This window comes from Saccopteryx leptura, chromosome 11 (genome assembly GCF_036850995.1).
Source record: "Saccopteryx leptura isolate mSacLep1 chromosome 11, mSacLep1_pri_phased_curated, whole genome shotgun sequence".
Taxonomy (NCBI): domain Eukaryota; kingdom Metazoa; phylum Chordata; class Mammalia; order Chiroptera; family Emballonuridae; genus Saccopteryx; species Saccopteryx leptura.
The window spans coordinates 21,048,690-21,065,056 of record NC_089513.1 but is presented as its reverse complement, the minus strand read 5'-3'; the positions used below and the strand labels follow the sequence as shown (position 1 = coordinate 21,065,056).

The following is a 16,367-nucleotide window of genomic DNA, read 5'->3' as shown; positions in this document are numbered from 1 at the left end:
CACAGTGAGCCCCAGCATTCATGCTCTAGCCACGCGTCGCCCGTCCCCCTCCTCCTTGAGAACATGGGGTTTACCAGTTGCTCCGGACCAGCCCTTAACTGGCAGGCACCATAATAGGGTGGGTGATGCTGGCCCGCCCCAGTCCCAGCGAGGCTGACCACCTACCTCTCTTGTTCCTCCGCAGAAGGACTTCACGGTGCGGGAGGAGCTGCAGCAGCAGGACGTGGAGCGCTGGCTGGGCTTCATCACCTTCCTGTGCGAGGTGTTCGGCACCATGCGCAGCAGCAGGGGCGAGCCCTTCCGCGTGCTCGTCTGCCCCATCTACACCTGCCTCAGGGAGGTAAGAGCACGCGCCCGCCCACCGCCCACCGGCCCCGCCTGAGAGCACAGCGCTGCTGGGGCTGTGATCTAAGCAGCTCAGAGGCCCAGGGAAGCTGTAAGCGGTGTACCCGTTATAAAGTGATTATCCTGAGATAAAGAGAAACATGTCGCATCGCCCCCCTTCTGTTTACTAAAGCCAGGTTTTTATTTATTAAGGCTACGTAAAGGAAAACAGTCTCCCTAAAGAAAGCATTACTAACTCAAACTGCAGGAATTCATAATCTAAAACAGTGGTTTTCAACCTTTTTGCACTTGGGGACTGGTGAAAATAAGAGAATTATTTCGGGAACCACTAGGCAGAAATCACCCCGAGCATTGGCGAATTGAACTAAGATCATTGGGTCTATAATCCTCATACAACTTCAGGGTGGTTCACTCTTGCATGGAATTTCTGGCTGGAAAAACCCTGCTCTAGAACACTGCCTGCAGTATTATTTGAATGAATGGATCTTGGGGCTGGATTGGTTTACCATTGAATTATTTATTTTTAAAAAAGGTTGGCTTCTAAATTTCATCTGAAAAAAAAAATACATAAGAGCAACCAAGAAACTTTGAGAAGCAAGAAGTCAGTGGGGTACTTTCCTACGAGGCATGATGACCTACTTTACAAGTCACCCTGGCTGCTCTCCGGGACAGAACTGGAAGGATCAGATGTGAAACTGGGAGCTTATTGGGTGCCACTGGTCCTCCAGTGTGAGGGTTGGTGGCTGGGGACACAGCAGAGAAAGTGAGGAGGGGAGGGCTGTTAGCATTTCAGTTATATTGTTTTAGTGGCAACAGAGCCTGCCGAAGTGAGCTAGCTGGAGAGAAGGGAGAGAGTGAGGAGGGCTCAGCGTGCGCCAGCCTGGTGGGGAGGTCAGAAGAGAAACAGAGCGGGGCTGAGAACCAGGAGTCAGTTTTTATGGGTGGGTGACCTGTTGGTTGTCACATAGTTGCTCAGGTAGAAGTTCCTGAAGACCGGAAGAGATCAGCCTGGGAACACAGACTGCGCGTTGTGTCAAGTGTTGATGCGTACCTGGTGGGGACTCGAGGGGTACCCGGGGAAAGGGTGCAGATGGAGGAGAGGACAAGAACCGGTAAGGAGGTAGTGGAGGGGGGACCCGGAGGCAGGAGGCGGGGGTCAGAGAAGGTTCCAGGAGAGCGTGAGAACCATCACAGAGCTGCTTCGTGGGAGCCTGGGTCAGCCCAACTTCAGATGTGCTGTCCCCTCCCACCCCCAGCGGCGGGTCCCAGGACCTAGGAGTAGTGGCCTCTGGGGAACCAATAGAACCAGGACAGAGAAGTGGGTTTAGCAACAAGGAAGTCAGCGGGGTCGTGGCGTCAGTGAAGTGAACACAGGAGCCACATCGGGCCATGCTCATGAGGCAGTGGCAGTGCAGACCTCAGTGTTGTCAAACCTTTAGAGAAGCACTTCTGGACAGGGAAGCTGTCAGCTAAAAGGGACGTGTGGGGTCAAGGGACATTTTGGTGTTTTTGAAAGAAAGATAGTAGAGCAATCAAGAGAAGGGAAGGGCGTCTGTAAATGTTTCCAAAGCATCTGTTTACACAAAGCAGAGGACTCATTCCAGACTGCTTGGGTGCCCAGGAAAGCAGGGCGCACAGGCCTCTTCCTGGGTATTCTGAAAACCCGTAAGCCTCTGCCACTCCACGGGGTCAAACATTTTCTTAACAATGCACTTGAATTCACACTTGTTTCTCAGAGTCGAACAATGGTCTCTCCCAACTCTATTTCACTCTTAAAGTATCTTAGGCTCAGAATGCAGCACCAAGAAGGACTGTAGCTTTGCTTTTTGTATCCCTTTGGAGATGATTTGAAGGCCGCCCTCTTGGAGGAGAAAGGCTGGTCCGGCGGCCTCTTGGGTCCTCCCATCCCTGCCTGAGTTGCCCTGAGCCCCTACAAGCCCATCTTGAAGCAGAAAGCAGCGCTATTCTCGGGCGGTGACCTGGATGGTCCCAACACATTCCCTCAGTGTGATTTAGGCACCTCTGGTGTTGCTGTCACCTGCTCCAGGAAGCAGGGCAGAGCACTGGCCTGAGACTGTGCCAATGTCTGGTGTGAGATTCAGAAGGTGCCAAGAGGTCTGTATAGACAAGAAACAAGTGCCCTCCCCTAATGCCCACTTGCTTGAGGCACTAAGTTCTTTGGGACGGTGTTACAAATACATACCGCTGCCATGTTCGTGGTAAACTTGAAGAGTAAATCATATATGGCTGCCACCATTTTGTAAAAGAGGAAGGCAGAGCCCCATGTTCCAGGCTACCTGTGTGAGGACCCACACTGAGGTAGTTTAAGAGCTTCAGCCCTGGGTTTAAATCCTACCTCTTCCATTGTTTAGCTGTGCCATCTTGGGGAAAGTTCGCCTGCTCTGAACCTCAGTTCCTCATCTGTAAAGGGAGATCGTGCTGCTTAATCTACAGGGTTTGGGGAGGAAGGTGTGATGTGGAGAGGGTGCTAACTAGGTTGGAATGTGGGACAGTGCTCGGGGGACTTGTTCTCGGGTCAGGGGACTTGTTCTTGGGCAGGGTGGCTCTCAGAGAGCTGGGGGTCCTCCAGTTTTACTTAGGGCCCAGGCTTATGCCCAGTCTTAACAGGCCAGGGGGTAGAATGCCCTTCAAGGACACACAGCTGGTTCATGCCACACCTAGCCGAGGGCTCTTTCCATAGAGAACCCAACTTCCCTAAAACAGATCGGGACATAAAGATGTGCCCTGGGGATCATATCGGTCCCTTCGGAGAGCCTATGCCTCTCCCAGAATTCAGGAGACAGACACCCGAATTCTTAGTTCCTGCTTCCCCTACCTTATTACAGATGTGCTCATACCCAGTCCTGACCCAAAGCAGGTTGAGCCAGCTCTAAGAAGTTTCTAAAAACCAAAGATACCATTGCTGCTGCCTCTCAGCATGCTAGAAAAGTTTAGGCTTTTCCTTTGTGGCCATGCAGGTGTCTGGCCCCAAACCAGCAGGACCCACCCTGCCCTAGGGACCTCCCAAATCCTAGAACCACCCCAGGCCTACAGTGCCAGCTGCCTACTAAATAACATGCAGGTCATACCCTAAGCCCGTCCAACAGGGCATGGCCAGAGCTGACCCCCACAGCCCTGCTGCTCAGTCCAGGTCCTTGCATGGGCCCGCCTCCCTGCCTCCCTGCAGCCGATGCAGTCCATCCCTACAGCCCCATCCTTTTATATTGCCTTGCAGTGGTCGGCAAACTCATTAGTCAACAGAGCCAAATATCAACAGTACAACGATTGAAATTGCTTTTGAGAGCCAAATTTTTTAAACTTAAACTATATAGGTAGGTACATTCCTTATCGAGGTAGCGCCTGCTCGTGGTATTTTGTGGAAGAGCCGTACTCAAGGGGACAAAGAGCCACATGTGGCTGGCGAGCTGCAGGTTTGCCGGCCACTGCATGGTAAGTAGTAGTTAGTGACCATAACAGCACAGTGGATGGCATTGTCCAAAGCATGTCGTGCATTTTTTTCTAATTCACACACGCCCTGAACATCATCATCCCCATTTTCCAGAGAACAGAGAGGCTAGGCAGCTTGCTCGGAGCCACAGAGCCAGCAGGCAGCAGAGTCGATGCTGGAATCCAGGTCTGAGTGCCGGAGTCCCTGCTCCTCCCTGCCCTGCTCTTCTACCTGGCAAGCAGAGCAGCGGCTACTCTCATTCTATCCTCAGTCCATAGCCCAGCACCTGCTATACGGTGGAGGCCAAATCGATCTTTGTGGAATCAATTCTGTTTTTGCCATAAATAGCACTTGCCAGTCAGAGAGCCTTCTTTGAGAGATGGAGAGGACTATTTTTCAATGAGTCCTTTTATTGTTAAAGAGCCAACGGTTTCTGCCAAGGTGGTTTTCACAATGATTGAAGTGTTATTGATGACCTGAAGCTGCGTGAGTCTCCTTGCCATCCTGTTTACAACTCGATTTGCCTCATGAGCCCTTTTTAATGTTTTTAAATTTTTGTTGTGGTAAGAACACTCAACATGTGATCTACCCTCTTGATAGATTGTTAACTGTGCAAAACAATACTATTATCTATAGGTACAATGTTGTACAGATCTCTAAAGCTCATTCATCTTGTACAACTGAGATTTTATACCCAATGGTTAGCAACTCACCACGTCCACCTGCCCCCAAACCTCTGGCAACCATCATTCTATTCTTTGATTCTATGAGCTTGACTGTTTTAGATACCTCATTTAAATGGAAATATGCAGTATTTGTCCTGTGACTGGCTTATTTCACTTAGCATAATGTCTTCCAGGTTATTGCAGAATGTCCTTCTTTCTAAAGACTGAATAATATTTTGTTGTATGTATTTAACACATTTTTTAATCCATTCATTTGTCAATGGACACTGAGATTGTTCCTAGACCTTGGCTACTGTGAATAATGCTGCAATGAACATAGGATTGTTAATACCTCTTCCAAGATCTTGATTTCGAGTCTTCTGAATAAATACATAGAAGTAGGATTGCTGAATTATATGGTGGTTCTATTTTTAATTGTTTAAGGAACCTCCCTGCTGTTTTCAGAGCAGCTGTACCATTTTGCATTCCCACTAACAGTGTAGAAGAGTTCTGATTTCTCCACTTCCTTTCCAACACTTGTTGTCTTTTATATATGTATTCATCCTAACAAGTATGAGGTGATATCTCATGGTTTTGATTTGCATTTCCCAGGTGATTTTGTGACAATGAGCATCTTTCCGTATACCTGTTGGCTCTGTGTATGTCTTCTTTGGAATAATGTCGATTCAACTCATTAGTTCATTTTTTAAATCTGGTTCTTAGTTTATTGCTAGTGGGCTGTAGGCATCCCTTAGATATCTTGAGAATTAACCCTTTATCAGACACATGGTTTGTAAATATTTCCCCCCATTCTGTAGATTGAGTTTCCACTCTATTGATTGTTTCCTTTGCTGGACAGAAGCTTTTTGGTTTGATGTAGTCCCAGTTGTCTAGTTTTACTTTTGTGCTTTTGACGTGACATCCATAAAGTCACTGCCAAGACCAATGTCATAAAGCTTTCCCCCTATGTTTTCTTCGAGACATTACAGTATCAGTTCTGATGGTCTTTAATCCATTTTGAGTTGATGTTTCGACGTGGTATAAAAGTTCAGTTTCATTCTTTTGCATATGGATGTCCAGTCTTCCCAGCATCATTTGTTGAAGAGACTTAGCTCTCCTCGTTATGTTTTGGTTTTGTTTTGGGGGGTTTTTTTGCACCGTTGTCAAAGATCAGTTGACTGTATATACATGCATTTATTTCTGGACTCTCAATTCTATCTCATTGGTCCGTGTGTCTGTTTTAATTACTGTAGCTTTATCATATTTTTTGAAATCAGGATACGTGATGCCTCTTAATTGGTTCTTTTTTAAATTGTTTCATGGTTATTTGGCGTCTTTTGTGGTTTCATATGAATTTTAAAATTGTTTTTCTGTTTCTGTAAAAAAAAAAAAAAGGCTTTGGAATTTTGATAGGGATTGCATTGAATCTGTAGGTCACTTTGGCTAGGATGATTATTTTAACAATATTACCTCTTTCAGTCCAAGATCAGGAATAAAACAAGAGTATCCACTCTCACCATCCTGCTCAACATATTACATGAAGTCCTACCCACAGAGTTAGTCAAGGAAAAAGATATAAGATGCATCCAAATCAGAAAAGAAGAAAAATTGTCTCTGCTTATAGATGACGAGATCTTTTATAGAGAAAGCTCAAAATCTCCACCCAAAACACTGTTAGAACTAATAAATGAATTTAATCAAGTTGTGGGATACAAAAATCAACATACAAAATCAATTGCATTTCTATGCACTAATAACAAACCATCTGAAAAGAAAATTAGGAAAATGATTCCATTTAGAATAGTATAGAAAAGAATGAAATACTTAGGAATAAACTACCAAAGTAAAAGATTTGTACACTAAAAACTACAAACTTGATTTAAAAAAATTAAAGAAGATACAAACAAATGATAAGACATTCCTCAAGGTGTTTTTTCCTAGCATTCTAAGGGCCCCTTCTTCCTGCCTAGGTCCTCAGCCAAACTATGGGGGCTGTAATCAGTGTTTGCTGCCCAAGCTAAGGGTTTCATCATCTCCCGTCTCAGCTGCAGCCAAGCGGCCCGGGTTCGGGTCTGGTTCACCCAGCACCGTCCTCCCCCTTCCTGATCCTGCAGTGCTCTCAGCATCCTCTGTCCTCTTTCACCTCTGTGACCTTGTGGTGATTGCGCTAGACTCCTCCCCGTTGTCACTGAACACTTTCCTCTGCTCCCCTTACTTCAGAACTCTGTTGACAATTCCTCTGGCAGGGGATGCTGCCAGGGCTTTTAACCCCTCCCACCTGTTTCCTTCGAGCGGACTACGCCTGTGCACGATGGACCTGTCTGTGCACACTCCCTCTCGTTCTCTCTCTCTAGATGCCAGGCCCTGTGGTCCATCTCTACCCGTGAGTCCCATCTTCCTGCCTTCTTCCGAGTCTAGCGCCATTGCCAGAGGTCAAGAGTAGAGAAAAGGAGGAAGGGAGGGGGTGTCTGTTAGGAATCTTTCATCCCTCTGCACCCCCCTTTGGCCCCACTAATCCCTTCTTCTGGTTGGGTCCCTGGCTCTCCTCCCCGCCAAGCCCCAGAAGCCCATCCACCCCTTCTGCCCCTTTCCAGAGGAAGGGCAGAGAGGGGGCAGGTACTTCTGAGGGGTGCCTGCACGGGCACGCCCCCAGGGATGCAATGGGCCAGGCTCCAAGAGGAGGCCACAGGCTGGGGGGAGCACAGAGGGCAGCGAGTCAGGCTTCTCGGGAAATGAAATTGCTCCGTGCAACAATGAGAGCCACTTTTTCAACTTTTTGCATGAGCGTGCATTCAATTGCTCACATTGTTTTGGCTCCAGGGAAAATCTGACATCGGAAAAGGCTGAGCTGAAGTGGGTGTGGGTGGAGATCCTCTGCTATTTCTCAGAGCTGAGAGAGTCCAGCAGGACCGTCTTCAGAGATACCTTCCAGCGGGGACCATTCCTCCCTTCCCCATAGCGGAGTGGGTTGTATTCAGCTGCCCTGCAGTGGTTGGGGTGGGTCCACTGTGGCCAGAAGAAGCCAAGGTCACCCAGGGCAGCTATGGACCAGCACCAGGAGTGGAGATTTGAAATTATCCTCTATGCAGCCCAGACTCGTTGTCAACCTTGCACCACCTTGAGAAGCTTTGACAAAATTACAAATTCTCAGACCTCTCCTTCAGCCAGTTAAATCAAACTTTGTAGGAACGGGGTTTCGGATAGAGAGAGGGTAGATATAAGCTCTCTGTGTGACTCCAGTGTGCAGCCAACATTGAGATATATGAGTAGCCACATCTTAGGTGCATTTAGTGCGCAGCTGCTGGTGAGCAGAGAGAGCTGTGGGAAAGGCACAGCTGGGAGAGCCCAGGAGACTGGAGTTTGAATCCCAGCTCTGCCACTTACTAGCTGTGGGGCTTTGATCTAATTCTGCAATCTTTCTGAACCTCAGTTTTCTATCTGTAGCATGAAAATAATACTCCGCAGGCTTAAGGCTTAAAGGAAGTGAGATGGTTACGTAAAGCAAGTGACACATGACAGCCCCTCCGAGATGACATGTTGCAGGTTGCTGTTGAAATTAAACTGTATTCCAGGCATTGCTCACAAGAGGTATCCCATCACAGGCTACCCCCAAAAGTCAGGTGCATTCTCCTAACTGGGCACCAAGGCCCCCCACAATCAAACACATACCCCCTTTTCTGGAAGACTTCTCATGAGTCCTGTACGGCTGCAGCCACCCGGTTCCCATTGTATTTCCCCAAAAGGCCCCTGGCATTCCTTCTTGCCTAGAGCACACTCTTCCTCCTCCTGCCTGACTCTTTCTCACCTTCCAGGCCAGATTCACTCCTCACCGCCTCCCCACCCTGCCCTGATCCATTCCCTCTTGACGTCCTGTAGAACAAGCATCCACATAGGGCTGCCGACCTTGCTCCCTGGACATGTCCTCTGCCAGGTGGTTGTATGAATGCCTTGTGGCCTCTTCTTGGTTGCTTTTAAATCATTTCAGTCTTTCATTGGTACATGGGGGTAGGCTGGGTCTCATCTATCACAGAACCCCAACAGCATTCTGCTCAGGACCCCGTGTTCATGCATTAAACAGGGATTTGATTTGAGACAATGCTGCTTTCTCATTGAACTGCAAGGTTCATTTATACTTGTCCTGGAAGGGAGCAGTATAAATGGTGATCCTCCCCCAAAAGGCTTATAATCCACGGGACTACTGCATCCATGAATATTTATGGGGGGTTGTGTACATACAATATAGAGGAAGGGGAAATTTAGGGGTATGGGCAACTAATTGGGGCCAAGGGGAAAGGGAGATCAGACTTCAGGGAAAGTGGGCTTTGGACAGGTATTGCTGAGGTGGGTCCAGGAAGACAAGTTTGAACAGACGCTTGGGGGCCAGAATGAGCCTGGGGGGCCTGTCTGTGTCCTTGTGCTAAAGAAGGTCTGATGGCCGAGTTGCGGGCTGACACCGGTGTTCTGGTAGACATTCAAGATGATACTGAGACCCTCTGAAGGTTTCTAGGCCAGAGAGCAACACCATGGAAAGCACAAAGGAGAGTTTATGTATCCATTCAACAAACACCAAGAAAGATGCTGCTTCTCTATTGAACTGAAAAGTCTCCTAGATGCATTTCCTGTTAGAAATGTACTGAGATAAAGCCAGATGTGTGGCTCTCCCTGGCCATGGCACAGTGGAAAGGACAGTGCTCCAAACAGGGTGAGAGTGGGGAGCAGGAATGTGGGAGCTCAGACGGCAGATGAGACAAGATCCGCCCGGCAAGGGCATCTTAGCAGAGAACAGCCCTCAACTCCTTGCTTTTAAATTCCTTCTTACTATAACAGTCAATCAAAAAGACTAAGTGGGAAATTAAGGGCTGGAAAGAAGCTTAAAAATTCAGGAGAACCTTTCTCCATGAGCAGTTTATTCCAGCCCTAATCTTAGGTACAGACCCGGTCTGGAATGTTCCTCTGAGAATGCAGCCTTCCGAGGCAGGTACACAGCCCCTGGGCACTCACTGGTTTAGCACAGGGTTCCTCCAGGTCCAGCAGCTGCTGCTATGAATACCCCAGCTTAAGCAGCCATTCCTGTAACCTCTGCTGAAATAACTCCCCACGGTTTTGTCCCCTCCAGAGCTGTAGTCCCCCTCTCCCACTTGGCAGCCAAGTCACTCTGTGGTGGGATGTCCCTGACCTGCTCAGACACCCCCCCCCAAAAAAAAAGAAAAGCACACACACAAACACTGATGAGTCCCCATCGGAGGCTGCCAGTTACTTGACCTCCTCCAGATAAAACCCAGGTCTCCCCCACCCCCCATCCCTTCACTGGTCCACTTCCTTAGCCAGACTCTGCAAACTGAAATGTGAAATTTGAAGCCAGTGTTCCCCTTAGCAACCATGGTAACACAGGATCTGATAGAGAGCCTGGAGTTATAAAAATACCAGCTTCTACCAGACATTGGTTTCCACAGGGAAACCAGCCTCCACTCCAGAACCGTTTTTAAACAGTTTTAAAACTCAAGAGATTTCCAAACCCATCTCAACATGGCTTTCGCGGGGACATCTCCAACTCCCCAAAGGAAGGTGGTGCTGGTTGCAAGCTCTAGGTATTTTCTCTCAAATGTAGAGATTCCGAGAGGATGTGGCTCTCTGAGAATTAGGTCGCCCTATAAAGGATCTATAGGTGGGAGCAGTTTTTCTTAAACATCAAATACTCGGCATTTTTTAAAAGTTGGATTGGATTGCCGCCAGCCCTTACAGTTTCCAGCCAGGGATTGTCGAGCCACCCCTCCCAGTTACGTAGATGAGGAATGATTTGATTTCTCTCCTTTTCATTGAAAATATACGGTTTTAATGAACGGAACCATTTTCTAGCAGGAGTTCCACGCTGAAGGCCTCCGGTGGGGAGGTAGGAAGTAGGGTTGTCTAAACTTGACTGCTCAGGACTAGAAAGAAGAGCCCTGCATCCCCTTCCCCTAGCTTTTCCCGCCCCCACGGACGCACGCACTCTCCGAAGGGGCCGGGACCGGGTTCGCTTTCTCGCCAGAGCTCACCACCGCCTGCAGGGGGCGCCCGGCCTTGCGGAGTGGGGGTGGGGGACTCTTCCCGGAGGTCGGTGGCCTGGCCCGCCGCAGGCTCCAGACCCGCCTTGCCTCTGCAGCCCTGGGCAGACTCGCCCTCCCCACCTCCCCCGCCTCCTCCGCTCTCCTCCTCCTCCTCCTTCCTCTTATCTCCTGGGGCCAGGCCTTGTAATTTTGAAAAATATTCTAACTCGGTAATTAATGTCTGAACTTCAAGAGGCCCTGCTTTTTGCAGAGTTGCTGAAGGCGGTGGGGAGGGAGGGGCTGGAGGCCTCGGCGGAGACAGGCGGGTGGTGTGGATATTTTTCGGAATTTTTCTAAAGTGGCGAAAGGATGGTAGAGGATCAACTTTTCCTTGCTAGAGTTGTATGTAGGAGAATATACACACTTAGACACATACACGTGCATCTGACTAGGTCAGCGATTTTCAACCTTTTTCATTTTGTAACAAGTAAACCAAAATTCTGTGGCACACGAAGAACTATATTATTTGCCTACCAGACAAAAAATAAAGGAATAAATAAAACAGATACAATGCCGATTCATTCACACAGGACAGCTGTTGTGCTGGTTGTTGTCATGTTTTATTTGACAAGCTAAGGGAAAAGAGGTCAGTGCCCCTGACTAAACAGGGATTGCACGTTTTAAAAATTCTTGCAGCACACCAGAAAATCCCTGGTTTAGATTGTTTTAATCCTTTGGTTCTTTTGTTTTAAAGAACTCTTCCTGCCCCCCCCCCCCCACGGTTTCCCAGGAGGGTGACATCAGAATCTGCTCAGCTGAGGAGGGAGCGCCAGGGAGCCGGCTGGCCCTTTCTGTGTGCAGGTCGCAGTGTGGGGATTGGCTGGGCTCCGGGAGGGACCTATATACTTCGAAGATAAGAAAGCAGACGCTGTTGGGGTGAAAAATGGCCATCAGGAATTACAGATAACCCAGAAGTCAAAAAAATAAATAAATAAAGTTTGCCTGTTTCCCACCCGCAGGGAGGATGTAAATAGCTCCCACTGCATCCTGGCCTGGACCCCTCAGCACCACCACTGGTTGTCTTGCCCCCGTAGTTTGGGTATCCCACACCCAGTCTTGCCCAGCCTTCGTGCCCCAGCTCAGGTACCCTCCACCCTGCAGTCTGGGTGTCCAGTGCTGGGCCAGCTGCTGGGGCCTGGGCGTGAGCAGGCGTGGTCCTGGCTCTCCTCCTCATCCTGGGAGAAGTGCTCGGTGACCGGAACTGGTCAGTGGTGGGATTCAAATTATTTAACAACCAGTTCTCTGCCTTCATGACCGTTTTAAGTGTAAAAAAAATGATAGACCGAAAGGTAGTTTATTATTTCATGCATTTCATACTTAAATAAGAATAAAAAAAGAGGTATACAAAACTAGATAAGAGTTTTAAAATATTATTGAAAAATATTAAATAATACCTGACAAAAAAAAAACAATAAAATTGACACTAAAGGTATTTCCATATTGCTTCTTGATTGGCATCCTCACTTGCAATTTTTTTCCCCTATGGACGAATGAGCATCACTACAGGGGCTTAGAATACACTGTTGCGCAGATGAACGTTAAGAAAGAGTAAGGAGCCCTGGCCGGTTGGCTCAGCGGTAGAGCGTCGGCCTAGCGTGCGGAGGACCCGGGTTCGATTCCCGGCCAGGGCACACAGGAGAAGCGCCCATTTGCTTCTCCACCCCTCCGCCGCGCTTTCCTCTCTGTCTCTCTCTTCCCCTCCCGCAGCCGAGGCTCCATTGGAGCAAAGATGGCCCGGGCGCTGGGGATGGCTCCTTGGCCTCTGCCCCAGGCGCTAGAGTGGCTCTGGTCGCAATATGGCGACGCCCAGGATGGGCAGAGCATCGCCCCCTGGTGGGCAGAGCATCGCCCCATGGTGGGCGTGCCGGGTGGATCCCGGTCGGGTGCATGCGGGAGTCTGTCTGACTGTCTCTCCCTGTTTCCAGCTTCAGAAAAATGAAAAAAAAAAAAAAAAAAAAAAAAAAAAAAAGAAAGAGTAAGGAATGTACATGTGTGATTTCCACCTTAGAGAGAACCTAACAACCAGTTTGCCGAACTCAACAAAAATTTGGTATCCATTCTGCCAAACCAGTGTGAACCGGCTGAATCCCACCACTGGGACTGGTGCATAACTCACACTCAACTCTCCAGGACCCGCACTGATCTTTCCACTTCAACCTGCTTCAGCTCTCGGGACCTCTCCAGTCAGCAGTTGATGCCCAACTCACTGCTTCAGATATAAATAACTTGTAGGCAGCACCCACCCTCTGGGCCGGAAGCAGCTAGGAACCACCTTTTCTCTTCTGTCCCTCTATATCCAGACCCAGCTAGAACCCGGTTCCTTATTGATGGCTCCATTCTCACTGGGGCCAGCAGTGGTCAGGAGTTAGCAGGTGGCCTGCACCAGGCCCTATGGGAAAAACCCACCAGAATCCACCTTTCTTAGAGCAGGAAGGGTAGGATGCTAGGGTTAGAAAGGCAGGCTGCAGAGCCAGACAGAAAGGCATTAACCCTCTCTGGCCCTCAGGTCCTTGTCGGGATGAGGATTAAATGTAATTTAGTAGATTTTGCTAATCACAAACCGACTTCCTCCTTTCCCTGTAACAGGACACACAAAACAAAGACATGGAAAACAAAAGACATGGAATAAAGGATTAGTCAACAGCATCTTCGTGTTGTGCTGAATGAAGTGCTTCTTCATGAGAAAAAATGTGGAGGAGACACAGTAAAATCGGTCTCAGCCCTTTGTCCTTGATGTTCCTTCTGAGAGTGCCTTCTGCCAGGCTCCTCAGCCACCCTCCCCGGCTATACACCCTTTCCCCCTCAGTATCTGGCTTTCCTTAGAATTGTGGGGGGTTTTCTGTCTCCCCAACTAGCTTGGAAAGTCTCTAAAGACAGGGAATATGTCCTCTTGGCTTGTCCCCAGTGTCTTAAACATATAGTAGGTGCTCAATAAATACTTGTTGAATAAATTCATTGAAATAGACTATCTAGATGGGGCAGAGCAGAGACAGCAGTTGCCCCTCTAGAGCTAATCTGGGACAATTTCTCCTAGGAGATAAATCCAGAATCCTTAAAGAAGCAGAGTATGCGAGCAGGATGGGGCTAGCTGGGAGCGGTCCCTGGAGATGAGCTCAGAATGGCAGAGAGAAGAGAGACATCCCCCGCCCAAATCAAACTCAGAGGACGTTATCTGTGCTCACAATACCCAGTGAACCAGGCAAAACTGCTGTCAGCCAGTGAAGCTGACTGTGTTCTATCCCCATGTTTCACTCTGGTTAGTGGTCTTTTCTTAACTTCAGCCTGCCAGACTTGATACGCGATTTAATTAGTCTGTCGAGAGTCAGACTCCCATGAGCCACGGTCAGGCTCAAGGTGGGCTGTAGGCCTAGCTTCACGGCTGGAGAGCCACGCGGAGAGGGTTACTGAGAGGCTGCTGAGTGAGCACCCGCCGTGTACCATGTCGGCCTTTGGCCTTGGGCTGGGCCTAGAGATGCAGGCAGAGTAGCAGGGCCGTCCTCTCCTGCCTCTCCCACGAGGAGGAAGGGGCAAGGAGGATGCTGTGAGAGTCGGAGGAAGGTGACGGCATGGCCCAGGAGTGGGCGAGTGGGGCAGGTGGAAGAGGACACACAGAGTCACAAACAGAGGACAATGGAAACCTCTTAGCCTTTCACAATCTAGGCCCAGTCCCAGCTGTGGAGCCACTGTCTCCTACACTTTTCAGTAGCTGCATTTTGTTAAAAGGGTCAGATGAAATTAATTTTGATATCTTTCATGGTATCAATATAGTCAAAGGATTGTTTCAACATGTAATCAATTTTCAAAAGATCAATGAGATATTTTTTCTATTCTTTTTTTTTTTTTTTTGTACTCAGTCTTTGAAATCCAGTGTATATTTACACTTATAGCACCTCTTCATTCAGATCAGGCACATTTCAAGTGCTCAAGACCCCATGGGGCTGAGGGCTACTGTTCCAGAGAGCATAGGTCTAGAGGTGGCTTCTGGAGTCCTCAGGCTCTGGAAATTGTCTGGACCCTCAGTCTCCAAAGAATATTTCATAGCTTCTCTGTCTGATCACCCAGAAGCACAGTGGTGTAAGCTGAAGCACTAAAGTTCGTGGCCAGTGTGATGGCGTTGGTTAGCTGGCTGGAGAAAGGTAACACTTTTGGCCCCAGAATGGAGAAAGGTGGAAAGAGTAAAGGGGGGGGGGGGAGAAAAAATGTAAAAGAGAAGAAAAATATAGAAGGGGACAGTGGGTGGCAGGAATGACAGACTGCATGACAGAGCTAAGAACAGAATCCACAGATGGGGGTGGGGTCACAGGCAGCTGCCAGCACCCCCCTCCCAGTGGCTAAACAGAGATCATGGCTCAGTGTGTGGAAGGTACACTCAGCTCATTCTTTCATTGCCCTATTGTTGTCAGTCCTGCCATTTCTGTAACTAAGACCTTGTCCCTTACTCAGAGGTATTGAGACATAAATGTATTTTTGCCGAACCTGGGTTCGCAGGGTTAAAAGCCAGACTTAGGAAATGCAAACACACATTTACTAACTAATTGTCCTTTAATTAAGGCCAACCCCCCCACCCCCCCACCCCACCCTCGCTTAAAACAATTAGCTCTGGGAATTGAACAGTAGGTACAACTCTACTTTTTTGCTAATTGTTCTTCCCTGATAACCTGGATACGGCCACTCTGGGGGGGGGGGGGGACAGTGGGCGATGACTTAGGGGGCAGCTCTGGGTCTGGACTGGCCCGTGCCCTGCGCGGTTTGGAAATGTTAGTCCGAGAAGTCTGGGGTGTGGGAAGAGCGAGGCGGATGTGGTTTGGGTGAGGGGGAGTCGAGAGGCCGCCCTGGGCTGGGACGCAGGCCATGGGAAGTCTTCGGAGCTACTGCTGGGGAGCTACTGCCGCTGGCCTCCCCGAGGTGGCTGCCTGGCTGGAGCTGAGGGTGTGGGCCCAGGATTAGCTGACTAGAAAGCAATTAGATGAGGTGGGGCCGGCTGGGGAAATACCTGGAATCCCAGGGCCAGAGTTGAGACTTGCTTGGGTAATGCCACAGGCAGGAGGCTCCAGGGAGAGGAGGCACCCACTGGTGAGGGTGGCTGCCACTGGCCCACGGGCCGCAAGCCTTGTTTCCTCTGGCTAGTGGGGAGAAGTGGATTCTAGAGTGTGGGGGGCAGTAAGGAGGTACAGCCCTCTGGGAAAGGGTGCCCCGTTCCTGATGACCATTTCCTGTCTTCACCTCAGTCTGCCTGGCCCCAGACCCCCCCCCCCCAAGACTCCCCGGACTTTCCTGAGGCCTGCCTGTGCCGTCAGAGAACCTCCCCTTTCCCCGGGTGGGCGGAGGCATGGTGTGCATATGGGGCATTCCCCTTCCAGGGACTTTCACATTCTCCCCGAAGGATAAAAGGTGCCAGGCTTAGGGGTGTTAGGGGAGTTGACACCTCGCAGTGAGCCGCTCCCCTGCAGACAGTCCCTGGAGACTGTGCCCGGGGACTCCCAGGCCAGAGCCCCTGTTCTGAGAGTGGAATTGGGGGTTCATACAGGGAAATGGTCAGAGAGACCACCCGGACCCCCCTCAAAGCAGCTGTGTAAAGGACTTCATGGCTGACCAGCCAGATTAGGACTCCCACAGATCCCAAAAGCCCCTGACAGCTCACTTTTTGCCCCCAGAAGGGATCATAAGGCTCCTCTCCCCTTCTCTCCCTTCCTCTTCTCTCCTCTCCTCTCCCCTCTTCTCCCCTTCACACTCTTCATCAGAGGTCAGCAAACTTCTTCTATAAAGGGCCAGTAGTAAATATTTTGGCTTTGCAGGCCAAGAGGCAAAATCAATTTGAACCAC

The 16,367-nt window shown here is 49.3% G+C and overlaps 1 protein-coding gene across 6 annotated transcripts in view; it reads left to right on the top strand.

The window, feature by feature from the left end:
• CTIF (cap binding complex dependent translation initiation factor) overlaps positions 1 to 16,367 on the top strand; it is a 274,127-nt gene that overhangs the window by 233,508 nt on the left and 24,252 nt on the right. For all 6 annotated transcript variants that reach the window (XM_066352400.1, XM_066352399.1, XM_066352398.1 and 3 more), the window contains one exon: positions 185 to 340. In XM_066352400.1, the coding sequence (XP_066208497.1) occupies positions 185 to 340 (156 nt within the window). The remainder of the gene's footprint in view (positions 1 to 184; positions 341 to 16,367) is intronic.